Consider the following 26,771-nt stretch of genomic DNA (forward strand, 5'->3'; position numbering starts at 1 on the left):
AATTCACTGTCAGAAAGCTGGCCTTTAAATGCCTTGAATGATTCTATTAAGAAAATGGCAGAAGCCAGCTGTTGCAGCATGGCTTTTGTGCATTGACTCTGATAACAGAAGTTCATACCACAGTTTAATGCAATTCTGACAGAAAAAGTGCAGACACAGGAAGAAATGTTTACTAAAAGATGAATAGACAGAATTCTGAAGAGAAAAAAAAAAATCAATTCTAAAGATAAGCTTTTTCTTTCTCACCTCTCAGACTAAGGTAGCAAGGGCTAAATAGTAAAGGAAGACATGCATTGTAACCTTTTATCTATCAACGTTACAAAGCTTTTACTAGTGAACAAGACTGACAAATGCAATGTGAATCCAAGGAGATCCACCCGTACAAAGGTCTCTGTTAGGATAGTCCCTGGAGAATAGTCCCTGACTTGTTCATGTCACCAGTGATCCATGGATTCCTGTAACACTGTTATTCTGCCAGGATAAGATGTCTTACCAAGTCTGAAAGTCTTGATTTCAAGTTTGATTTCCCTTTCTTAATATGGGCCTTAGAATAAGATAGCGAATACAGAGGCATACCTGGAAATTAATTTGAAATTTAGTAGAACCACCTGGCAATCTGAGATACATTGTACCCTTGTTATCTTGTACATGACAGCTACCTACTTTGTATCTACAATCATCTGATCGCTTCAGAAATTTGTATTCATATCTTCAGAGAACTGCTAGAACTTTAGGAGAATATTGCAATAACTTTTCTAATTTTCGGACGGAGACCCAATACATGATTGAAAAAACCTATCCAGCAAGACTCATGAAATTTGAAGACAAGTATAGAAATGGGTCATTCTGTGAGGCAGTATGAAAACTAGGAAAGAACTACTAGACCCATAGCTAATAAACCGAATAGAGGATAAAAACTGTATACTGAACAAATTTACAGCAAGAGCTTATTGCTAGCAACCCTACTACAGTTAACGTATCATTGCTTTCAAAGGAAACATAAGATTAAAAAAAAACCAACTATTTCAAAACAGTTACTTCTGTCAGTGGTTTTACCATAACGGGGATGTACCATGGATGAAAAATTGCATTGTTCCTGTCTATTCTTTATTTTTCATGTAGATAAACTGGAGTCATGGTTTGTACTAGGCTTTTACAGTGCTAATTCAAGCTTTGTAAGTTTACCACCACTTCTCACTTATACAAGTAAATGTCTTGACATTTTCTCCCTCAGTGTTATCTGTGGCTTGGTTTAAGTTGGATCAGTTCCTTGATCTTGGCTCAGCAAGTGGCCTTGTCACCTACAGGCTTTATTTGAAAGACATAAGAAGCAACTTCATAAGATAGCAACACAATATGCCAATAATGCCACAACTATCCTTTGATAAAATCATTGCCTGGCAACAGGTAGCATACATCCAGTAAGACACAGTAAATACATGCTGTTGAGTCTTGCTTTTACACGCAAACAGACATCAAAAACAGCCCCTAAAGCCAGGATCCCCAGCTTACAGCTGAATTCTCCACAAGAGATATTATTGCTGATGCATCCAGCCTGTGGGTTCATAACAGCACCTCCCACTGAGGACTGATCCATACCTTTCTGGATTGTACATCTTGTACATCTCTGTAAGGAAGTAGACTGGGAGACTGATCTAGTTCGGAAAAACTAGGAGGAAAGAAGAAAGCTTTCATATACATCAGCTCCAGAACAGACCTGTGTCAACACAACAGATATTAAGTATGATATAATAGTTATTAATAGGAGCTCCTTAGGATTTCAGTGCTTCAGAAAAGCATAGGGTTATAGCCTTTTTAAATAGAATAATTTTTCAACTATATTTCTTCTCCTAGACTTCAAAACACAGAACATATTATTCCCAAATTCTCACTGCATCTGAAAGACTTAAACTGAGAAAAAAAAAAAATGTTGCCTTTCTGATAGCAGTTGAAGTGTCTTACATAGGAATACTTGCCCCATTTCAATTTTCATTCATTACAAGTTAATGTTTTTCCTTTCTTGTTCACTGAAGCCATCAGCAAATCAATTAAACATGAACAAAATGCATACAGTAGGATTTTTCCCTTAATCATTTTAGAATAAGATAGCTAGAGGACACACTTGTCAATTACTCACTGGGGAAACTATATTAGATTTTATTACAAAAACATTATATATATTTGAAAAATAGTTTGTGATAAGCCCAGAATGTGCAGTTGTTAAACTATTTGAAAACTTATACTTTCAACCATGACACTTAATGGGACAGATCTTGCAGACAGCACCAGGCTGCCATAAGACTGCTGGATGACTGAAGTCCATGGCTTCAGAGAGGAACTGAGGCTGTTCAGGTCAATCTGCCCACTTACTGTAGGACCTGGCTGTGCACCCAGCACAGCTTCATCCTGCAAAGGTGGCCCTGAAGAAGCAATACCTGAATTTCTTCCTAAGATGCCACTCTTCTGACAGTTAGAAGATTTGTGCACGCATCTCCTAAGAGCAGGAATCACAGCCAGTACTACTTCAAGCTATTCAAAACATTTTGTATTCCTAACGTTGAGCTGGTGTGTAAGGGTTAAAGCAAGGAATTTTTTAAAAAAAGTTCTTCTGTAACAAAAGTCTTTGGTGCCCCCTTGTGATAAAATATTTCCATCAGCAGAATGCATGTATTTCAAATAGAGGTCTATTTTCAGTGAGGAAAGCAGTCTGACCCTCTAGATGAATTCACATTTCAATTAGTTAATTGTGTAAATAATTTCCTAGAGTTAGTTTGTCATCTTGTTATCCATTCCTTGTTCCATGACATGCTCTATGACAACTACAATTATTTAAACTAAAGAAGAAATCCAGAACAGGAACTAAAAAAAATGAATGCATTAGCAAGCATTCCTGTTCAGAGCACAAACCAGTATCCGTATCTTGCCCTTCAGAAAATAAATTGTGCTTGTGGCTTTGGATTCAAAGATTTTTCAAATCTTCAACAGACAGGCTAGAGAATAACCGCATCCCAATGGCACATTCTGTACTCTACAAAATACATGGAAAGGATGAAAAACCGACCCTGAAATACTGATGTTTTGTGGGAGTGCTTTCCTGATAGAATTTTTTTTTTCCCCTGAAAGACTGGAGAATGTTCTCAGGGCAATCAAGCTGTGTTTAAAAGCAGAAAAAGGCTATAATCTGTGTAGCATCTATCAGCCCACACACCAGGAAAGTATACTAGATTCAAACTAGAGAAAAATACTAATTTTGGATCCCAGTGACCAATATATTGGTTATTTAACCACCAATTACTGTCACGATGAAGCATTTGTAAGAGACATGTTCCTCAGGCCCCAGATAATTTTTCCACACACGCTTGAAGACTTAGGAAACTTCTGCGTGTATCTTCTCAGGGAAGATGAGATTGGAGTCCTCCATTCAGCAGAAGCAATTTAGAATGACAATGTTTTTGCTGAAGTGGAAAGACCACTGCAGAGCTGTTTTCTATTATGCAAGAACCTTGCAGCTCCAAATATATATTAGCTGGGAAGTAAGCTAGCTATCCCCCTTTTGCCAGAAATCACAATTCTTCTAATACTTCAGCTGGCCCCAGTCATGTCACAACACTTCAGCTTAAACAGTTTGTGGGATTAGATCTTCACTATAATTCAGAACTGAAGAGGAGCACAGCTTCCCATTCACCAGAAATTGAAAGTATCCACAAAACTAAGACAATTCAGTAACCCTCCCACAACTGTTTTCAGACTTACTTTTATGATGTATGGGGAAAAAGGTAGGAGTACTTTTAAATATAAACTCAAATCTCCAAGTTAGAGATCTCTTTTCATATGAAGCTTCTCAACACCAAAATCTAAGTTCATACAGAACTTCATCTCATTTGTATTTTCAGTTGAATAGTTGGTGTCTTGCTACGTATCCAGCAGCACTCACCTCAATAAATCCTTACTAACATTTACATTTTCAAGGTTGGGTAGATTCTACTACTGTACAGACTGGTTAAAATCAAGAGTAAAGCATTTTATTTTTCAAAAGAGAAGTATTAAACCTTTTTGCAATGAGCAGTTCAACTAAACTAACTGGAGCTCAAGAACTGATGGAAAATAAAACTAAATTTGTTTTCATTTAACTGTAAAAAAACAAAGCAGCAGACAGATTTTGCTGAAGCATCTGACGAGTAATAACACAACATGCCATATGTTTTGCATCAAAAAATCCTATAAGACTCACTATTAAAGATTAGCACTCATAGATAATATGAACACAGAAAACACTAAATCACTACAAGACTGAAATAGAGAAAAAAATCCTAGTAGGAAGTATTAGGTTACAACAGGTTAAACATCATCACTGGGAGTGAAATGAATGGGGCCAAAGCCTTTTCAGTGGTGTGCAGCAACAAGGGGCAACAGTTAAAAACTGGAACAGACAGTTCCATGCAAACATGGAGAAGGAACTGCTTTATTGTGAGGGTGACAGAGCACTGAAACAAGCTGCCCAGAGAGGATGTGGACTCTCCTTCTCTGGAGATATTCAAGACCCACCTGTGTAGGGATGGCTGATATTCAGTGGTCCCCTCGAATGCTTACAATTATCTTAATATTCAGTAAGAATTTATTGAAGAAACTGAGATTTTCAAAAATTGAGAAGAATCTACAGTAGAATATGACTAGTGTAGTAGTCACTAGTCACCTAGTAAGTAAATTGCAAGTGTGCAAAAGCCATATAAAAGAAACACTACTCACTGTGTATGAGTCCATCCAAGCATTTAGGGGAGAGAGAGGAAAGCACTAACATTATTCAAGATCTTGAGATGGTTTTACCTGGAATACTAGCTGCATAGATTCAAAGAATAGATTCAAAATGGAAATACTGAAGAGTCAGTAAGACAATCGAAGGAACAGAAGATGCATCTAAAAGATTAAATAAATCTCAGGTTGTTTTGTCAAAAATATAAAGGGTGAGAAGATATTTGTACTATATAATTATAACATTTGGGGAAAAGGTTAAGGAATAGATTTGTTCAATAGGTATTTTAATAGCAATGCTGAGAAAAAAGGCAAATGGTTAAGTGACTAGTAGAGCAATCTGGAATAGATCTTCAATGTAAAGGTAATTAGACAAGGTTCTATCCAGTTTTAAGACAGCGCTTGGTAAACTGACATAAAAGCTTGGCACTAGACTGCAGGAAGCAGGACTCCCTTCCTAATCTGACATTTGTATTTCTTCACATGCCTATGAAGACAGAATGAAAAGGAATTACTTATTAAAATTACCCTGGATTGCCTAAAGTATACTAACAAATAACCAATATGTGGAAAAGGAAAATAATCTGACAGATGTTTTTGAGATCCTTACTTATAGAGTTACAGTGATAAAACATAATAACATTTTTTATTATATAAACAACTGAAAAGATTTATAACAATTTTACCCAAGCTCCATGTCTCCAAGGAATGAATGATCAGAGACTTAAGTCATCTCAATTTCCCTCTCACAGACTAGTTGAAATTTATAGTTGCTGCTCTGAAATAGAAAGATTTATGAAGTATGACTGCTAAAGCAAGGCCTGTCAGCAGCAAATGGCCATTTCTAAGAATTCTTTTTTAGAACTTAAACCCACAGCTTCAGCTCAAATCATCACCTTCAGAAATCAAAACACATTTCTACGGACATCCTTTGTAGGCAATATCGCTCCTCCCACTACAGAACATGCCTGTCTTAAGAGAAATGGGAATGGCAAAAATGAATTTTTCAGCAGTACATAAATTATATTGCATGTTAATTTTAACCTCATTATTCATGTCTTTCAGAGTGAAAGATAATTCACTCATTTCTTCCTCAAAACCTTGTAGTAAGAAAAAAATTCTGGAGCTGGAGAATAGGCAAAACATTTCAGAAAACCCCTGATCATTATCATCCTATTGCTTCTACCTATGGACCACATTAGCATCCTTTTTCCCTATGCTGGAAAGGAGTGTCAGCATGTGACAAACCTTAGTTATTAAAGCTGCAGCAGTACTGAGCAAATATCAGGTTAAGGACTCCAAGAGTTAATTCAGCCAAGAAAAAGATAATGGGCATCAATCCCTAGACACCCTGAAACTATTTTATTCTACAAAGTAAAAAACTATGTTCTCCTCTGCTGTTCTATTCAACTTTGGATTTTATCATTCAATGGTACCTGATAGAGACTAATGTAGGAATACAGTTTATGTATAAAGAAAAATATGTTAATAGGATGTCAAGAATTTACTTCCACTCTCTTACCCTGAAGACTTCATATGCATCAACAGTTTCTTTCAGCCAAACTGTCAGAGGCTACTCAGTAATTATAACAGGCCTTCTGATCCATAACATTATCCTTCAGCCACATAGTAAGTATATCACTATTACATTTGTCCTTTGTGTCAAGGCATAAATATAATTTCTTTTTGTTTTTTAATTAATAAATTATTGTGGGGAGAGAGGAGCATTACCCTTAGAACAGAATTAGCAAGGAACTCATTTCTCCTGAACACAGAGCACTGCAATATTCATTATAAACCTAACTGAACAAGAGGCACTTGATTCAAGGAGAGATTTTCAAGAGAAATTCAAGGAAGGAAAGAAAAAATTAAATATCCTAAAACAGTAAAAAAATTAAAGTTGTGAAATATGACTCGAGTAATTTTTCCTTACAACATACTACTTCTTGGATGAACACTATGGATGTCAAAGATACTACTTTAAAAAACAAATAAGGGCCACAGCAGAAACAAATTACTAGCCCTATTTTCACTGAATTATTCAGATTTAGCAAATGCAGACTCTTCATACAAATTCACATATATCTTATCATACTTTATCCCTCTAAGTGAAAGCATACTTAACAAGTAATTCTTAAACCAAGCTCCTATATAGCTGCCCACCCAAAGGTGGATGTCTGAAACAGGGGCACCTGGTTCAGAACTACTTTGAGAATAACTGCAACCATTTTCAGCTCCAGGCTCAATTCTCATGTATTTCTGGATTAGGCTGTAGTACTTCATATCAGAATGGTGAGTTAAATCTCTAGCCACCTGTGATAATTCTACCAATATCAAGAATACATTTAAGGGTCCATTCCTTCTTTCTCTTTTCACTAGAGACAGAGCACAACAGCATTTAGCAAAGCAAGATGTAGCAATGGATCCACAGCAGTATGACATACTTATTCTGCCTTGCAGTTACTACCATTCCCAATTTTACTCGATAGTAACAATGCTAATCCAAATGAGGTTATTACAAAGTTACCAACTACATGCATTCAGAATCTTGGAGGAGACCTTTCTGCTCTTTTCAAACATCTGAAAGGTGCTTACAGCAAAAGCAGGATTGGTCTCTTCTCACTGGTGACAGGACGAGGAGAAATGGCCTCAAGTTGTGCTAGGGTAAGTTTAGGTTGGATATCAGGAAACACTTCTGTACAGAAAGGGTTGTTAAGCACTGGAATAGGATCCCCAGGGAGGTGGTTGAGTCACCATCTCTGGATGCGTTTAAAAACGCATTTGGATGTGGTGCTCAGGGATATGATTTAGCAGAGGGTTGTTAGTTAGGGTAGTATGGTTAGGTTATGGTTGGACTTGATCTTTAAGGTCTTTTCCAACTTGAGCAATCCTATGATTCCTATGTAACACAGCTTTCTACCTGGGAATTCGACCTTCGTATCAGTTTAACTTGTAATAGAAACTAGTAAAAATGTATGAAATATACACATTTAGCTACTGTGTATCTAAAAATGAAAAATTAACCAATCAACTTTCAAATAGACTTTGCACACATTTCAAATATTAAATGAATCAAATAATTTATGCATTTGCTTATTTGCTGTTGCATTCTCTGTAATAACTTGCCATTCTTCCCAATCCAAAACTGTATGGAGAGAATCTTTCTAGCTTGCAAAACCAAAATCCTTCCCAAGTTGTGTATATACATATACATACATATATATACATATATACATACACACACACAAATATATATCGATCTTTCAGTTCAAGAGCTACCAGACTAACCATAGGCAAGAATAATGCAAAGGTTTAACAGAATGCAAATGAATGCAGAGTTAGAGCACTGATAATTGACTTAGACAAACACTATTTTCTGGCAGATATATTGAGTTGATCTCTTCTTTAATGATATCATCCTTAGTTATTAATGTGAGTACTAAAACTTTGGCATTTCATCAATCATGCTTTTCACCCTCTTCCAGTGCTATATGGAGCTAATATCCCAGAAGCCAGGTATGCTAAAAAGTACTAACCAAATTACAATAGTTAGAAATGAGAAACAGGAAGTTATATCTTTAGAACATCCTTAAATTAGCTGTATTGGTGCTTTTCTCTTAAGTCAACAGATAATATGGAAGGAAAAAAGTCTGAAATTGCAATTCTTAATTTTTCAACTATAAAAGGATATAGGAATAAATATGAGATAGCTACAAGACAAGATTAAGTATGCATTTTATAACTTACTTGAAAGCCCATTTTATCAAGCTATCTTTTAAATACAGCCCAGTGCTAAGGCTTACCTGCAAATACACACAGTGAAGTTAAAATCCCAAACAACACATGGTCCAAAAATAAATAAAAGAGAGGAATGAGGGGAAGGAGGGGGAAACAGCTGATTACAAACACCCCAAAAGAGGCTTATGATTAAAAAGTCTCCATGAAGATGGAATAGTAAATATCAAGTATCCAAGTAGAAAAATATCAACTGGGAAAGTAAACTGAGATTGTATCTCCATCACGTAAGTAGTATTGTTTTCTGTTGTCAGTATTTACTCAAAATTTGATGTCTGGGAGGAAGATTGAATTATTTTTCTTTATTCTATTCTCTTTATTAAGTCTAAAAGACAAGAAAGGATAATTTCTATCCTTTAATTCAAGCAAAAATACGAAGATGGCCAGTATCTGGAAGCTGAAGTAATACCTCACTAAACACGTAGCCTAAGTTCATAACAGAGTGATACACCTTCTTTAGATATGTGATGTATGCTGTGTCACCTGCAGTTTTCAAGTAAAGAAAAAACTATAAAAAACAGTAGAATCAATCATCAATGGAGTAACACCTTGTTTTAGATTATTCTTCTACTGACTTGCACCATGGAGTCTAAGAACAGAATTACTATTCTAATTATGCAAACATTCAGACAACTAATACATTTTTTTTGAGGTATCACCATTTATATAGGTAGAAGTATTTCTATCATATGTACTTTAAGGTACAACTTTTAAAGTAAATACTTTAAAAATAAGTGAACAATAAAGAAATTTCCAAAAACATTATTTAAAAAACATTTTCTTTAATTTGTCATTAAGACAAGAATTGCATTTTTAAACACCTATGAGATGCTGTAAGCTAGATATTGAAGAATACATTTAAGATACTTTATTGAATAATTAAGATGTTAGTAAGTGCTTAGCTACTACATGACAGGTAAAACAAAACAAAATGTTTTAAAATATTCACTTTTTTCAAAAAGAAAAATGCACTGAATTAAGATATGTACATGTGAAGTTATCTTGATAACCAAAACTACGTCAACTTAGACTTCCAAAATGTCAGTACTTAGGAAGAAGGGAAAAAGGGATGAAACATAAGGACTTGTGTGCCTTACAAATTTAGAGTCTTTTTAAATTTCTTTTGCTTTGGGCACTTCCTGGAGGAGCATCTTTTTTGTTCTTCTGTTTTGCTGATAAGCTATTACATTCTTTAGACCCATGGAAAGCATGCAGACATAAAATACAGAACTCAAATGCACAGGCCTCTCTGCTACATAGCCCCCATTTCTTTACCAACTGATACTTAGCAGGATATTGACATCTTGGACAGGGTTTTAGAGCTTCATCAGTGAATAGAGTTTTAGCAACCTGTAGCAAAAGGAGGGAGAGAAAAGTAAGTTAGTTCTCATAATTGAGAATTTTCTTAGAACTGAAAGTGACAAATTTCTTGGCTACCTACTTTTATGTATTCTTCCTGTCTACTGGTTGACTGAGGAACAGAACTGCATCTCCTGGGTGTAAGTTCAGTGTAAAAGGGTGGTGTTTGCAGAACAGGAGTTCTGGCTTGAGCTTGAACTGGCCTTAGAGCAGATCTGTTGAGGACATTAAGTCTTGTGGCAGCATCTTCAGCTTTCAGTAAGTATTCCTGTAAAAGTTGATAATTATAGGGGGATGAAAGGGAAGCAACTCAGAGTTTTATTTACTTTATAGTGTTTTTGCTACTTAAGTTTTCTCCTTGCAACACCACAACAGAAAATGTTGTGCATGAATTTCCATTAAACATTTGTATTTAGTAAAGAGACGAGATAGGATCCACTAAAAATAAAGTCCCATGAGCAGGGTAAACAAGTCAACACTCTTTAGCACTTGGTTACCTTCATATTGGTCCTCATATTTCTGAAACAGAATGCATCTCAATAGCAATCACAAATCTACCAAACATAAGTTTTGTTACAGGTAAAGCAATATTACACTGAAGCACTGTGTGCACACATGGAGAATCTCCTGAAAATGCATATTTATATTAATAATACATTTAATTTCTAGAAACCTCTTAAGAACCATCTGTATTTCCTTCTGATGGTCACAACTATACCACGAAGAAGATGCTAACAGCTCTGAAAAATAACTGGGAAGTAGTACAGGATTTTAATGGACTGCAGACTAGATTGAAATGAGAAATACCATGATATAGAGGTCTTAGAAGCTATTTTAAAGATCCCAAGCTAGAATCACTTGGTGAAAATATGCTCAGGGTGTAGAAGAAGGAAATCACATGGTTTAAACACTAGTACTCAAACTAAGACCAGATGAAAAGCAATAAAATCAAAGCAACAACATTCTCATGTTAGCATGCTAGACCTGTTGCTATCAGCTACTTTTAAAAAGTTTATGCCCCCTCTGTCTCAGATACTTTAACACATGGGAAAAAAAAAAACGACCAAAAACATTACCTTTGAGACAAACCTTACCTCAGCATCTTCTTTCAGCTGTTTTATGTATGACTTTCTCCTTCTATCTGCTCTTTTATCTTGTACAATGATTTCACGCCAGTTTTTGCTTACTTTCCAAATGCTGGAACAAGTGAATGAAAAATTATCCACACAAATTTTTTCAGGGTATGACAGAAAGCAATATATGTATCTTGTTAAGACTTCCACATGATTTCACATACTATTTTTGTCATTTTATAGACTACTGCTATATATTACAAAAGACCACTGCATTGTCATAAAACAAACTTCACACATTCTGCACTACTGCACAGAACATAGAAGAATCTAGTGAATAACTGCAGTATAAACAGCATAGCACATCTTTGGCTCACCAAATTAAGTAAGTTTCTTCCTACGTAAACCACTTAATCTTGCTCCTCAACTTATGTTTCTAAGCATTAAGTATTCTGATAATATCTATGCCCTGATACTTCTACCTATTCCTTTTGAAACACACGTGACATTCTTGATTTCTTTGAATTAAGTGACAACTTCTATTGACTTCAAATAAATCCAAAACATTAAGCAATATTCTTCGAGCTCTTTGTGCTTAGAAATAAGTGAGGAAATTAAATATGCAAGAAAAATGATTGGGAAACTTGTAATAAGAATAACTGACTTTCTAGGTTTGAAAAAGAATGTCAGTGTTTTAAAACTTGCAAGTAGTGTGACAGTTTTAATTTAATCTCCCCTTTTATTTTTTCCTCTAATTCCCACGTACAAAGTATTATTAGAACTATGTAGAAATAACCACTTGCTTACTTGTGACAAACCTAATTTCCCCTAAATTACACAAAAAAAAAAATATTGACAATTCCCATTATTCCAGAAATTACCCTAGTTTATTCACAGAAACATTTTCAAAATCTCACAGAATAGAGAGAGAAGGCAGGAGAACAGCAGTAGTACCTACCTGCATAGACTTTCCACTGTCAAAGCATCTAAAACAATAGCAAGAACATGTTTTAAATTTCTGTATTTTAATTCAGTTAAAATATCTAATTTTTCAAGGCCCATTTTCTTTCCAATAAGTCCAGCAAGAATATGTTTTAATGCAACTATTTGTGATCCATCAGTATTCTTTGATATTTGATTTTTGTCTGATCTTTGTCTTTGCAAGCAAATTTCATGGACTACTTGCAGAGCTGGAGTTCTTGAGAGATCTCCATAATTTACAGCTGAGTCTTGACTCGTCTGTTCCTTTAAAACTAATCCAAAGTCTTCTGTGACAAAGCTTCTTTCTTCCACTAACATACGTGCTGAATTAGGACTGCCATGATGGTCTTCTGTCTCTGACTGTGAGCTCTGTTCCTGAAGAGTTGACAACCTTCTCACTCGTTCAATTTTTCTTGCCTTTTTTTTAATATCCAGAATTTTGGAACTTTCTTTGCGTTTTCGAAAGCTTTCTTGAAAAGAACCCTCATGGTCAGACAACAAGTCTCCTGATTTGTCCAGTTGAAGCGAATTATATCCACTATCCTCAGGTGTTGAAATATTTGGGTAACTTGCCAGCTTAACAGAGGGATTGTTTCCATCACACAGTTCAAAGTTGAAGTTCTCTACAAGACTATCAATAGAATTCAGGATCTTACTATCACTGGCCTCAGGTAACACACTGTAAGTAGGAGTCTGAAGCAACCCTTCACTCACACTCATAAGGACACTCTCACTGAATTCAGTAGAGTTACTAGCAGTAACATCCTTACCCTCAATTGGAGAAAAACATTCTGTTTCCAGCAATGAGGGATCCTTACATTTGGACTCATCTAGAGTAGAAGTCCTTTGTTGTGAAAAGGATAGCCGCCGTTTTGGGCAATCAGGATGAGAGCCCTCAGTTTCTGCAGTGCTACCTCTCAGGGTGTTGCAACTTTCACCTTTCAAAGAGTGTGAAGCAGTTTGTGACAGTTTTTCTTCAGAGCTCAGAAGAAGAGGGAATAGTTTTTTCCTGCTGCTCCCTGAAGAACTAGCTTGTTTTTCACAGCTTCCTACAGCTGCACCAGCCTTAGGTAAAAGCAGCCTCCTGCGTAACGAGGAGCCTTTTCTACCTGCTTTCGGGGTTTCAAAGAAATATGTACTCCTATTTACTTCTCTTCTCTCCGATAAGGAGATAGAATTCATTTCATTTTCAATAGATGACACAGAACAGAGGTCATTTGGATGAATATGGTCAGAATGCTCTTTTAGCAAAGATAAACTTGTAGCTCTCGGTGTTTCTTTATGTTCTGCATCAGGATCTTTTAATGACTCATTGCATCTGCTGTCCAGAATTACTGAAGTGGAACGAGTGTCTTTAAAACTGGAGCATTTAAAACTGCTGCTGGGAGACGTTAACCTATTTCTTTTAATAATATTGAACGTTATTGAATGACTATCTGACATCTTCTGCTTTGTACTTTAACTCTGTAAATGAAGACAGCAGTGTTATTTCTGAAACAAACAATGAAAATAATCACCAAAAGACACCCAGAATAGTAAAAAGAAGCCTTGTGTAAATCTACCAATACATGTTAAAAAAAAGTATTTTCATTAGTCTTAATAGAAACAGTGCTTATACGTCAGTACATAGATAAACTACAGAAAGGATGTTGTTAGAATGATCGACTTCCCTCTCATTCCAACAGATTTAAATTTTTTTGTTATTACTTTATCAGCATTCTGTTATTGGTTCATGAACTGAGCTACTATATGTTTTCCCCGAAACAAAAATAATAAATAGTTGATGCATGCATTTAAGTAATAATTCTAAGAATACAGAATGACTGATTTTTGCCATCCAGTAATGTGGAGTTTCTTTACCTTGCCCCAAGTAGCAATAGGTTGCACAAGATATAATAGTGATAAAGGAGATAATATGAACAATGTCATTATGGGGGGTATTCTCACAGGAAGAAAAAAAAAAAATCAAAAGAGTCTGAAAGTTTGAGGTGGCAGATTTCAGTGAGCTGTTGCTGGCCTCAAGAACTGGTATCTTGGAATAAAAATCTGGAATTTATCACTGAAGTTTTACACCAGATAAACTGGAATTTTTCTAAGTGGCTTAAAAAAAACAAACATTAAGACATCACTATTAACAGCACTGACCTAGTCAGGAACTAAGCCACCAAATACACTTGAGGCAAACCCCAAAAAAGAAAGAAAGGGGGAAGAAATTATTCTGCGATGATCTACGATCAATTTTGAAACGATGAAGGCACTCTGTAGGATCATTGCAATATAGAACATACTTTCATAAAATCACCAAGGTTGGAAAAGATCTTTAAGATCATCCAGTCCAACCATCCACCTATCACCAGTATTTCCCCACTAAACCACGTCCTGTAGTACAACACCTGTACATTTCTTGAACACCTCCAGGGAAGGTGACCCAACCACCACCCTGGGCAGCCCATTTCAGCACCTAATCACTCTTATAGAGAAAAAATTTTTCCAAAAATCCAACTTGAACCTCCCCCAGCACAAATTGAGGCCATTTCCTCTAGTCCTATTGCTAGCAACAAGGAAGAATAGGCCAACACCCACCTCACCACAACCTCCCTTCAGGCAGTTGTAGAGAACAGTGAGGTCTCCCAAAGCCTCCTCTTCTTCAGGCTGAACAATCCTAGTTCCTTCAGCTGCATCTCATAAGAGCTGTGCTGCAGAGCCCTCACAGCTTTGTAGCCCTTCTCTGGGCAGCCTCCAGGACCTCAACGTCTTTCTTGTAGTGATGGGCATAAAACCGAGCGCAGTACTCAAGGTGTGGCCTCACCAGTGCTGAATACAGAGAGAAAAACACCTTCCTGGTCCTTCTGGCAACACTGTTTCTTATATAAGCCAGGATGCCATTGGTCTTCTTGGCTACCTAGGCACACACCGCTGGCTCACAGTCAGCCAAGTGTCAACTAACACCCTAAGGTCCATTTTCTCTACAGTCTTCCAGCCGTTTTGTTTTGTTGTCTACAGTGAGCAGATTGCAATATCAGTCCAGAGGACCACAACACTTGAAAACAGACTGTGAGAATCTGACATAAAAGTCTGTGAAATTCAGACTGATGACAGTATGAAATAAGATTAGATTTAAAACAAAGAATACACTTAACTGAAAAGAATTTTTGCAGAAAAGAAATTAGAAAAGGAAGACAAATTTGGCCTGGTTCCTTTCCTGTCTGCCTCTACAAGTACAGTATTTTCACCTTACTCTAGTACCTCACCTTTGCACTTGTTTTTCCTCATTGCTTTTTACTCATTCCTTGGACACAGACAAGCTATACACTCATTTAACAAAATGAGAATGGAGGAAATTTGAAATACTACAACACAAAGTTGTAGTATTTTTTTAAGTAGCATAAAATTGTAGGGAAAAAAAAAGGTTTTTACTGTTGTTGGGATGATCAGAACAGCAGAATTAAAGAAAAAGCAGCATTGAAACCTTAAGCAAAAGTGAAAACTATAACGTTAGTGGGCCAGCGTCCAGCAGGAGGAGCCTCTGAGCTTCCTATATTGATTTTGTCTTCTTTTTTTTTTCCTGAAAAATTACAGGGAAGCCACTACAATATGGACAGAGCAGACAGTATCAACTTAAAATTCTTTACAACAGATCCAAGTTTGCACCTCAGTTTTTCCATAAACATCTTCCTTTCAGAATGTATTACTTTTTAAAGTTGAAGTTTAATTAAACACTAGGTCTTGTTTTACAGATCTGTAGTACCAAAAGGAGAGACTTTCTGATCTGCTGGACATATCCCATTATAGAATAGCATACTATTTATATTCATAAAAGATATCTAGTAAAACTCTTCAAGACTTATTTACTGTTTTATAAGGCACTCTCATCAGGAGAAACATTTGATCTACTAGTTTTGGTGTATAAAACCAAGCCTTTCCTACTTGAGGATCTTGAAGTAATTGCTGAAAGTGTTAGGCTCCTTTTAGGCATCAGGAAACAGATAAGCTAGGAAGAACAGACTGGTCACATAGCAAGGATATAACAAGCCTGTTACAGAAGAAGGAATAAAAGGCATACCTTCCCTTTCAATTTCTCTAATACCATTTTTCAATTCTGTACTTTTCAAACTGGCCCACAGGTCAACAGCAAACTTTCTGGCACTTTTCAGAACAAAGTATTTCATGTTCAGAGATCCAAACTAAAGTAAGGACTAGATTCAGACGCTAGACTTAGAATAATATCTGACACATCTAGACTTAAAAGGCATCCTAAAAAGGAGGGGAAAAGAATGTTGCTTACTGGAAGGCATTGTAAATGGCACCTATACCACAGACATGAGTTCTAGAATGGAGTTACCCTGATCTTGATTCTAACTTACATTCCTTGGTAATGCACACTGTACAAACCTGCCTCTAACAAAATGTTTTCTGTACTTTTTTATCACTGTCCATCCATCCTGTTAATCTAACATATAAAGGTGAAGCATTGGCGATACAGGACTACTTCATGAGATATTTCAGTGGAAATCACACTTGCAATAAAACTGACTATCTGAAGTCTTTGTTCTTTGAGCTCCCAGATCTAACGCCATCGATATCTTAGTTCAATCCTTTCTGTCAGACAGGGTTAACTTACCCTAATTTGTGAAGCAATTGGAGATCCTCCACAGCAAGTGTATTGAACGCAAAGTACTATTTAATCTCTTACCGACAACCTAAAGTGAGATGGGGCATGAGTAAAAAAGAGAGAGGTACAAAAGAAACGTTACCAAGAAGTGGGGTGACAGCTGAGAAAGTTTCCCCTCAGTCTACGCGTTTTCACTGTCACATTCACCTACCAGCGATGAGGATAACTGATGCTACCTAGGGAGAAGTGTCGGAGTGAGGGGGTTCCCTCAGTCACCTGGGCTGCTGGACACGAACACACAGCTTCACCTCCTTATCTAGCACACCGCTGGGCAGAGAAAACCGATCCCAGAGTCCCCCACTACCGAGAGCAGCCGAGGAGGTCGGCGGTGCTCCCTGAGAAGAAGGGCGAGGCTGCCCTCCCTCCCGGCCAGCTGGCTGGGGAAGGCGGGGATTCTGCCGCCTCCACAGCTTGCCGCCCGGCTTCGGGGCCCGTTGCCCTTAGTGAGAAGCCGCTTCGCTTCTCTCCACCCACACCGGCTTCTCGCGTGCGGCCGCAGCCGCTTTCCCTCGCTTGGGTTTGAACTGCCCGCCTTTACCAACCGCTCCGCGCTGCCGCCCCAGGGAGCGGCGCAGCTCTAAAGCGAGGGTGGGGTGGGGGATGGCCTGAACAGCGCTGCTCTAGGGATAGGGACGGCTACGTTCTCCTCGCACTTTATACTCCAACTTCGCGGCTCCCGCCGCTCCCAGCCCTCCATAAAGCGCCCCGGTGCCGCCCGTCTGCCCGTCCCGTTCAGCTGCTCCTCTCAGGAGCCGGGGCGAGGCGTTCCCGCTGCTCAGAGCCGCTCAGCTATGTGGGGCGGGCGGGAGGCACCGCCAGCGGGTAGCCCGAGCCTTCACAGATGGAGCGTTGTCTGCACCGGGATCTTTAAGCCCGAGTTGTAGGGGTGCTAATTAATTCACGTCAATTAGCTTATTTGTACCCGACAGCTCAGGAGCTAGATAATCATACACAATTTCTGTTTTTCTTTCCTAGCAAGCTTACGGCTTTCTTCCTCCACCAGAAAACAGCGTGAGGTGAAACAGGCTTTAAATCGTTGGGCGTAGCTCCTGGAGTAACGCCTCCGCCCAGGGCAGAAACGAAGGCTGCGCGGGGCGGGCGGGCTCCATCCCCACAGCGCCTGCGGGCTGAGCAGAGGCGCCGTAAGGCGGGCCGGGGGCAGCGAGCGTTGCAGAGCATTCCCTGCCCAGCGGGGGGAGCGGGGAGCCTTTGTGTACGGGTTGTGCGACCGGAGGGCACCTGTAAGGGTAAAATGATCGGGGATTTTGCCATGTTTCCCCATTCCATTTTAGAATGAGAATTGAAGAGTTCAGAAATGGAACCCAGGATTTCCCAAAGTGCTTTCGGTAGCAGCTTCACGCGAATCGGAAGAATTTCTCTTACGTATTCACGGAGGAAATGGGCCCCTCTGCGAGGCCGAGGAGCATTTAAGCGCATATGCTAAACGTCCTTTGAGGACTGGCGTTTATCAGCCCATCTGAACCGGGCTGTAGCCCGAGGGAGGCGGCGTGAAGCACAAACGGAGAAAGTAATGGACATTTAAAGACTCCCCCCTCACCGAGGGAACAGTTAAATGATGGATATAATCAAGCGACTGCATGATTTCCTTGAGACAATCGACTTTCTCATGGCATATAATTAGTAAGTAGGTTTTAAAGCATCGTCTCGATGCTTTAATCATTTCGTCAAACCCGTTTTAAAATACAAAACGAATGCGGGGAAATACTATCGGCTTTATTCACTAATTTAAATGTTTGGTTACTTCTGGAGTGTTAATTACTTAATGTCCATCAGCAGAGGGAAGGGATCGTTCCGGTTTTTTTTTTTTTTTTTTTTGCTCTCGGCAGCAGCTCCCATTTCCGAGGACCGCAGCGGAGGACCAGGGGCAGCGAGCATCACTGCCGTGCACGTCCTGTTTTTCTTGCACGTGTTTTATTCTGACACTCAGAAGTTAGATTTAGCTTTATTTTCGCACATCAGCATGACAAAGCTGATGAGCAGCCTAGAAATCGTTAGTATGTTCCTTATTTTAGCTTAAATACAAAATGAGGAAAACCGTAAGTATCTATTGTTTCTCAAGTTTGTTTTACGTGACTTACAGCTTATCCATCTGGGTGATTTGCTGTTATGAGAGAATCAAATTATAATTGATCGTTTCCCCAGGAAATAATTCTTATTCGCCGTTCGGAAAGAGGCATTTCCTTACATCAGGGGGATTCCTGAATGATGAACTCGTTTTGTAAATATTGAACAGTATTTGTTAAACATTTTCCAGGCGTAAAGCAGAATTCCTACGGACTTGAGGACATGTGATTACTCCCCCCGGACGCCTGCGGAGCACGATCCTACAAATAGTATTTATATACAGCACCGCGGCTTGTCGGTTTGTTTCAATGCGGGGATATACGGCACAGCCCGCAGGGTACCGAGATTTAGTTGGTAGTCATATATATCTTAGATAAAGAGTTTCTAAGCACGAAAAGGATGGCGAAGTAAAACTCATCGGCCGTAAAACCCTTCACTCGTATGACGAGACCTGTGGCAGGATTTAAGCTAAACACGCAGCTGTCTGCTTTCTCTGTAGGACACAGAGAAAGGAACTTTTCTCATAGAAAAAGCCGGCGCTCCCGGGTCGCACAGCTCCCTCATGTATACCTCCCAGCGTACGGCGCCTATCTGGTGGCCTAGGAATATTCTCCTCCTATATATCTCTCCTCTCTCAGCGCCGGTTCGTGGCTACCAGCGCCAGGCTCAGCTCCTCAGTGCTTCCCTCCCTCTCCCTGCCGAGGCTCCGCGAGCCGCTAACCGCTGTAAGCCCTCCACAGCGCGTAGGGACGGCGGCGCAGGCCCCGCCCCCTGGCGCTGCGCAGTGACGTCATCATTCAGCGCCGAGAGGACGGTAAGGCGTGTGCGGGCCGGTGGCGCTTTCGGCTTCTCCCTGTCGGTCTGGTGCCCTTCGTGGTGAGCAGTGAGTGGGGAAAGGGCTGCCCAAGCCCGTTAAAACCGCTGGGGGTGAGCGGGGAGGAGGCGTGCCTGGCGCTGAACCGAGGCGGGTTCTGGGGGCAATGTTGTTTTCAAGCACTAAGGAGTGACTGCCAAAATCTAATTGTAATCTACTGGTATAACATGACTATATTGCATGTATGTTAAGGTTCTACAGTGATAGCAATAAAGCAAAGCATTATAGAGTTTAATGGATTATCTCGAATTATCTTGAATGAAGTGGCATAATAGCAGGTGGGATTTGGCATTTACTAATCAGCCTCTCAGCAACAAAGAATGAAATATTTCTGTCAAACCTCCAATTCTCAAGCCATTAGTGCATTTAGATTGGGATGGGGAAACTACAGGTCAGGGACACGTACTAGGAAATTTACCAAAAGCGTCCCATAACCTGGCTGAGCAACCTCAAAGAAAAACAAAACAAAACATGAATATATTTGTATTCTAGCCTAGATTTTACTGGGAGGGGAAAAAAAGAGTGCTTTCTTTCTCTATATGGCTACAACCTCAACATATATGTCTGCAGCAGTGCTTAGATGTTAGATGGAGGTTGCTAAAAAACAAAATGTGGAGTAGTTGTCTGATACTGTGAAGGAATACTTGAGTCCAAGTAAGGTTGAGCAACCTAAACTGTTACAATAAGAAATGAAATGATGCTTGGAGAGTACCATTGGTTATCTAATAGTTGACCAATTGGTAGTTCTTTTAGAATTTTCATGGAATTTCTTCTCCCTCATCCCCATTTATTCATTTCTTTTAAGTGGCTATTATTCTACCTACAGACAGCTCCAGGATTTCTAATCAATTAGATCAGTGAAATGGTAGATTGGGGTATCTAGTGTTATGAGAGAGAAAAAATTGAATTAGTTTTTGTTTCCAGCAAGGTTAAAACTCTTACCACCAGCAGAAGGGAGGAAAGAAAATATTAAGTGAGCATTACTGTTTAAAATTTTCTTTAATATAAAACAATGTGCAGCCTCCATCTTCAAAGCTTTTTGAGAGCTGATTGTAAAGACCTGAGCTGACTGTTTTGAGGAGGAAGTTGAACCAGATGAATTTCTGAAGTCTCTTCCAATGTGAATCATCTTACGTAGCATGTATCAAACACAGCTTGAATATTTTTGTATTTATTTTAAAATAAGTTTTTCAACTTCTGTCAACTTTAGATGGAGATATTTGAAATATTTGCGTAAGCCAACAACAAAAAACATGTATTTTGTTTGTTGTTTTTGTTTAGAACATGGATTCACAGAAGGATGTTCAGCCTCCAAAGCAGCAGCCAATGATTTACATTTGTGGAGGTAAAGAAAAGACATTAATGATATTTGATGCTCTAATACTGGGGAATGCACAATCATAGTGCTGCAGAGTACAGAAATCTACATAACTGTGTTGTGGATCCTGATGATCCATTAAGCTTTATGCACTGATGCTCCCACATGCATGGACTACCTGTGGATATCAATATGGAAGTTGTTCACTAGAACTTCTGTTGCTGTGTGGAGGTCCTGCATCTCTAGAGAATGATAGTGGAACTTCTATTTATTGCATCTTGGAGACAAAGTTTTTTGGAAATATAGTGTTGTCACTCAACTTTTACTAATGTGCAGTAGTCAAATTTTCTCTTACCTATACATAAGTTTATAAAGTGAAAATTGGAGCTTTTGAATAGCCACTTTAAAAGCCTTTGAAAAATTTTGGCTTAAGAAAATAAACTTCTGTGCTTTAGCAATGCTGTTTTTGTTCATCCACTGCCATTCTCTTTCTCCATCATATCAGAATGTCATACGGAAAATGAAATAAAGGCAAGAGATCCAATCAGATGCCGAGAATGTGGGTACAGAATAATGTACAAGAAAAGAACAAAAAGATGTATCCTTTTACAAAGGTAATTGAATGCATTTGGGGAGCTGTGGGGGCAAGGTGTGTAAGAAAACTGAAAATGAGAGTAATGATGCAAGGATCCTTCAAGACCAAAAATCAACACATCGAACTACTATAGGGACATCTCTGGTGTGTAATTCAGGACATTGTTTTTTAGTACTTTTAGTTTTCCATTTTTTAAGAAAACTATAATTAATAATCTTGTGTGACATATTGTGGATGTTTTCTTTTATACAGCCTTTTAAAAAGGAAAGTTGTGGGGTTAATTATCAGAGCATTTCAGAAATTATTTATACAGTTACCTCTGACTTCAGATTTATGCATTCTCTCTTTTCATTCTCCCTGACCCCTTTCCTCTTCTTGATCTTTTTTGAACTGCAGTATATTTTTCTTTAACTGCACAATTCCAGTGGTGGTTTTTGATGCCCGGTGATTTGACCTGAAGATATATTAATTTTATACTTCAGTATTTCTGGCAACTTTGCTCTGTAAATCCATTGGTGTATAAATGCATAATTTTGTGGTTTAAGATATTGAAATATTAAACTTTACTGTAATATTACTTGTCATACCATTGCAATTCTGTCTATACTACTTTCAGAAACAGATTTCTTACTTAAATTTTAGTCTGTTAAATTCATTAGTATTATATTCATTTTTCAGTTAAGTGTTAGCCTTGTTTTCACAACTCTCGCCTAAATCTTGAGTTTTAACTCTTTTCAGTGTTTTTTGGACTCCTGTGAACTGTATAAAATCTTGATTTGAATAAATCCCAGTGAAGACATACTGAAGGCAACACAAAATCAGGTCTGAAGTTTGGATTTGAACTCGACAGGACCCAAATTGGGATAAAAATTAAGAAATGTGTAAACGCAAATTCTCAGACTGCTTTGTAACCTTGGTTGTACTCACCAAAATAAGTAGGTCTATAGTATAAAAATACCTTGGATAAGGTAAAACTGAAATAACATCATTTTGCTTTTGTCATGAGTCTGTAATTAGAAATGGTTGTTGTTTTGTACTGATAAGCCCAAACTTTTTGCATCCCTTTTCCAGTTTGGTGTATTTGCTAAGTAATACTAAAATACCCATTGTGCTGATGTGTCTTACAGAACACTGCTGCTTTGTGCCTGATGCTAATTCAGCCTGATTAAATGCTTACAAATCCAAATTTTGATGCTAGTGCTGATGAGACTGTTGAAAGACAAACTGTGTTATTTCACTGCTGTCAGTACGGTATGACACTGCTGTTAGGGAGTGTGCAGAAGGCAGCAGGGATGGGTTTTAGTGAGGGTAACATAAGGTTATGGGCAATGGTGAAGCTCGGGGCACTTGGAAGAGCACTAGATCGATTCGGACTGGATAAAATACACTGAAAGCAAACCAGTGGTGTTTTATGAAACCTGAAACCTAACTGCCGTATTTCTGAAGGGAATACCCTGAAGTCAAATCAGTTCTAAGACCAAAGAACCTTTTCATTTATCAGTACAATGCTGGAAATTATATTTAATAAAATACGAATTAAAACAGTGGCACGCGTTTCTAAGAGGCAGAACGCTAGAGAGCTGGCAGTCTAGAGACCGCGCTGCCAGAACCCGCCGCACCCCTCAGCCTAGGCGCGGGAATCGCCTCGTACCCCGCCCCACACCGCCGCGCTGCGCTCCTTCGCCATCACTGCGCATGCGCGGGTGAGGCGGGCGTCCACGGAGGAGGTCAGGGCTGTGCGGCGCTCGGGCAGGTGGGTGTCGGGGGCCGTCGTGCAGCGCCGTTACCTCCGCAGAGAGCCGGCGGGGCTCTGCGGGCGCATCGCAAGGTGGTGCTGTGTGGGTTCCCGCGACTTCTCTGTCGATCGCCTCCGTGCCGCCGGCCGCCATGTTGTACATAGCAACGGTTGCTACGTTGCGATTGCTGCTTCTCTGTAGGCTTCTGGGAAGAACAAATTGTGTTATCAGGTCTTCAAATCGGAAATTTTTCTTTTGTAATAATAATTCTACTGCAGATAGTACTTTGTGGCATAAACGCGGCTATTCTTTAAATTAGCATAGCTTCAAAATACATCTAAGTGCCCAGAGATTTTTTTTTCTCTTAATGTTTAGTTATTGGTAATGAGTCAATAATGTATTCGCTGGACCAAGGAACTACTAAAACATATCAAATACCTATTGGTCATCTCGACTACAAGTTCATTGAAAAATGTACAGACGTTCAACACCTGGAAAAGATTCTCAGGGTACTAAGGTAAACGTTGTCTTTTCTTAACTTTGTTACTAATCATATTCCCATTCTATTTCACTTGAACCTCTTTGCGACTTTCCCATTTAAAAACTTGAAATTAAAATGCAGTGTGAAAGTAATGTGTTAAAAGTGTCCAGATGGTTAAATGAAGAGTTAGAAATTCAAGTCCTCATTTAACCCATCAAAGAGGTTTGATAAATCATGCCAGCTTTTTCTCAAATTTTGCTACTGCGTTTTTACGGAATCACATCTTTCCTATTTGTGGCAATATCAGATGCTATGCCTGTTCCACTTCTGCTGAAAATTACAATGACATTTTTTATGAGTACTTGGACTGTATTTGTATGTCTGCTGGAAAGTGGTTAACTGAAATTTTCTGATCAAAATCAAGGGGTGATAGATTTCAGTTGCAACAGGAAAACAGCACTCTGCAGTCACTGTATACAGAAAAGTACAGACATTTGTGGGGAATGCAGCATAATTTAGTTCTCTTGTGTAACTTACACGTGTTCATTTTAAAGGTCTGGTGAAGAGGGATGTTATCCTGACCTGACGTTGTTTTGTGAAAAGCGTATTGAGCATTTAGCTCCAGGGAGCAGAGTTCTCAGAAAAGATAAACCTGCAGCCACAGCAGCTGATTTTACAGCTGAAGAATGGGAAACGATTAATGGTGAACTGATGGTACAGTATGACTCTAGTTTATAGTGGTCAGTAATGTAATCTCTTTGTTTTATCAGCTGTGAGTGGTTGTTCAACCTCATCTTGTGCTTAAGTAGAAAGTGATTATTTGATTAAATGAGGAAATGATAGAAGGGTTCTGTTGTGGTTTTCTTTTCTAATTTTTATTGAGATAATGCTAATGAATCTTTAATACCTGTTATAACTCTACAGAACATATTTGTTTTTTATTATTCATTTGAAATAGCTCAAAACAATTGCAAACTGCACATAGGAAAAGCACTTTTCACTATCTGTTCAAGAAAATGCATATGATTTTTCTATACTGTTCAGTGTAGGAACTGAAGATCTCTTTATCCAACTGAAAATTTTGAAGAAGTCTAGATGGGCATAAGCATTTTAGATTATATTATTTTATCTGAAAAACAGAATCTCTTGTAGTGTTATTCCTCAATAGCACATCTTACCTGTGATAGAAAATCCAGATCTGTATAATACAGAATCTCAGAATTGTAGGAGCTGGAAGGGACCTCCAGAGGTCATTGAGTTCAGGCCCCCTGCCAAAAAAGGCTCCTTACAGTAAGCTGCATAGGTGGACATCCAGGCAGGACTTGAATATATCCAGAGGAGGAGAATCCACAACCTCCCTGGGCAGCCTGTTCCTGTGCTCTGTCACCCTCACTGCAGGAGTTCCTTCGCATACTGGTGCAGAATTTCCTGTGCTCCAGTTTATGACCCCTTGTCCTGTCAACACAGACCACTGAAAAGAGGTTAGCCATTGTCCCACACTTAAGATATTTATAAACATTAATAAAATTCCCTCTAGGCTTCTTTTCTCAAGGCTGAAGAGACCCAGGTAACCCTGCCTTTCCTCAAAGGGGAGATGTTCCAGGCCCTTTATCATCTTTGTTGTCTTCTGCTGGACTCTTTTCAAGAGATCCCTGTCTTTTTTGTACCGGGGAGCCCAGACCTGGACAGAATACTCCAGGTGAGGCCTGACCAGTGCAGAGGGGGAGGATCACCTCCCTCAACCTGCTGGCCATGCTCCTTAAGTAATGAAGTAATGCTTTTTATGGCCCAGAAACAAACATGCTTTGAAAGTGCAGCAGCAAAACTAATCTTATGAGAAACTAAACAAAACTATTTTAAAATACATTATATGAAAAGACAGGTGAATGCTTTTTGTTGCTTTCTAAATCTAAAGGGGTAGAGGCAAGTTTGTTCGTAGCCTGTTCTAATCAAATTATGCTATTTCTTTTTGAGACTATTTGTTTTCAGTCTTTTAAGGATGATTCTCCAAGTGCTTCTGAATATTAGAAGCACTTCTGCTTTTATTTTTGCATGTTTCTCTTTATAATGGTTCCCCTTTTTGGACTCTAAAAGATGATAAAGGAAGGTGCACTTGTACTGTGTTGATCATTAAGTTTTCTTGAATTGGCAAAGTTATGAACAGAAATAACCCTTTTAATTTAAGGAACTTAAGCTCATGTTTAAGCTTTTTAAGCTTGATTTTAAGCTTTATTTTTAATCTTCATCTTAATTGCTTTTCCTCATTAAGAGCTTTGCATTGTAAGGATAGTTGCAGGGTCATTGTAGACTAATGATGTGTATCTGTTGTACAGCTTTATGGTATGGATTCTTGCTTATTTTCAGAGCTGGGTGGCAGAAATGAATGAAGATGATAATAAACCACAGGTTTTAAAAACAAGCACACTGCATGAAGGACAAGATAACTTGCCTCCTATTCGTTGTTCCAGCAGCTGTCTTCCTGCTTTCCAGGTAACTCCAATTTTCTAAAACATTATTTTTACATAAGTATGTTAATTATGTCTTTCTAACATCAGTGAATTCAGATTTTAAGAACTTCTATCCATTGAACCTCTCTTACTAGATTTATTTTGTTAACCAGAAAATAAAACCCTTTAAGCTGTCTCATAAGAGACCAATGCTTAAACAAAGCTGCCTCTTACATACTAGCATGCATCTTGTAATTATATTTTAATCTTGATCAACAGTTAATTTCTGAAGGAAATCTTAAACACCCTTTTTATGTACAGTTCACATTTCAGGTAGTGTTAAATGGTATATACTAGGTTTATTTTGCAGGTGTTTTTTTTTTTTACTGGTGTGGAGTCATGGGACATATTTTCCACAAATGAATGAGGAGTGAGCTTTATAACAGAATTTCCCTCTCTTACATGATACAGAAGTTTCTGTATTAACAATCCTGTTTCTGTTTCACACTGCCTTGGATTTTTAGGTTACATCTATATTGCAAAATAAAAGAGGATCAGGGAGACAACTTGATTATTATTTTTCCGATTGTCCAGATTGCTTAATCA

The 26,771-nt window shown here is 38.5% G+C and overlaps 3 protein-coding genes across 10 annotated transcripts in view; 2 read left to right on the forward strand and 1 right to left on the reverse strand.

Annotated features, from left to right (window-relative positions):
• Positions 1–9,357: 9,357 nt before the first annotated feature.
• Positions 9,358–18,458, reverse strand: FBXO43 (F-box protein 43). 5 transcript variants are annotated; one of them, XM_090137845.1, is made up of 7 exons: positions 17,614–18,395; positions 16,579–16,657; positions 14,541–14,771; positions 11,935–13,421; positions 10,998–11,100; positions 9,986–10,171; positions 9,358–9,894 (listed from the first exon to the last, which is right to left on the reverse strand). In XM_090137845.1, exons 4-7 carry the CDS (start codon positions 13,398–13,400, stop codon positions 9,646–9,648), a joined length of 2,004 nt encoding a protein of 667 aa, XP_089993971.1. In that variant the 5' UTR covers positions 13,401–13,421; positions 14,541–14,771; positions 16,579–16,657; positions 17,614–18,395; the 3' UTR covers positions 9,358–9,645. The 5 variants fall into 5 exon arrangements, with proteins under 5 accessions (XP_089993971.1, XP_089993968.1, XP_089993970.1 ...); XM_090137842.1 differs by having other exon boundaries at positions 16,781–18,395; XM_090137844.1 differs by lacking the exon at positions 14,541–14,771 and having other exon boundaries at positions 17,614–18,458.
• Positions 18,459–19,485: 1,027 nt separating this feature from the next.
• POLR2K (RNA polymerase II, I and III subunit K) lies at positions 19,486–22,078 on the forward strand. Of its 3 annotated transcripts, none has more exons than XM_031591065.2 (4): positions 19,486–19,590; positions 20,870–20,933; positions 21,412–21,504; positions 21,927–22,078. In XM_031591065.2, the coding sequence occupies exons 2-4, from the start codon at positions 20,873–20,875 to the stop codon at positions 21,947–21,949; spliced, it is 177 nt and encodes a 58-aa protein (XP_031446925.1). In that variant the 5' UTR covers positions 19,486–19,590; positions 20,870–20,872; the 3' UTR covers positions 21,950–22,078. The 3 variants fall into 3 exon arrangements, with proteins under 3 accessions (XP_031446925.1, XP_031446926.1, XP_031446927.1); XM_031591066.2 differs by having other exon boundaries at positions 19,504–19,597; XM_031591067.2 differs by having other exon boundaries at positions 19,505–19,641.
• Positions 22,079–22,160: 82 nt separating this feature from the next.
• SPAG1 (sperm associated antigen 1) overlaps positions 22,161–26,771 on the forward strand; it is a 42,011-nt gene continuing 37,400 nt past the window's right edge. For both annotated transcript variants that reach the window (XM_031591063.2, XM_090137841.1), the window contains exons 1-4: positions 22,161–23,254; positions 23,613–23,754; positions 24,273–24,432; positions 26,083–26,208. In XM_031591063.2, coding sequence (XP_031446923.2) covers positions 23,633–23,754; positions 24,273–24,432; positions 26,083–26,208 — 408 coding nt within the window. In that variant the 5' untranslated portion in view covers positions 22,161–23,254; positions 23,613–23,632. The remainder of the gene's footprint in view (positions 23,255–23,612; positions 23,755–24,272; positions 24,433–26,082; positions 26,209–26,771) is intronic.

This window comes from Phasianus colchicus, chromosome 3 (assembly GCF_987193195.1).
Source record: "Phasianus colchicus chromosome 3, bPhaCol1.hap1.1, whole genome shotgun sequence".
Classification (NCBI taxonomy): domain Eukaryota; kingdom Metazoa; phylum Chordata; class Aves; order Galliformes; family Phasianidae; genus Phasianus; species Phasianus colchicus.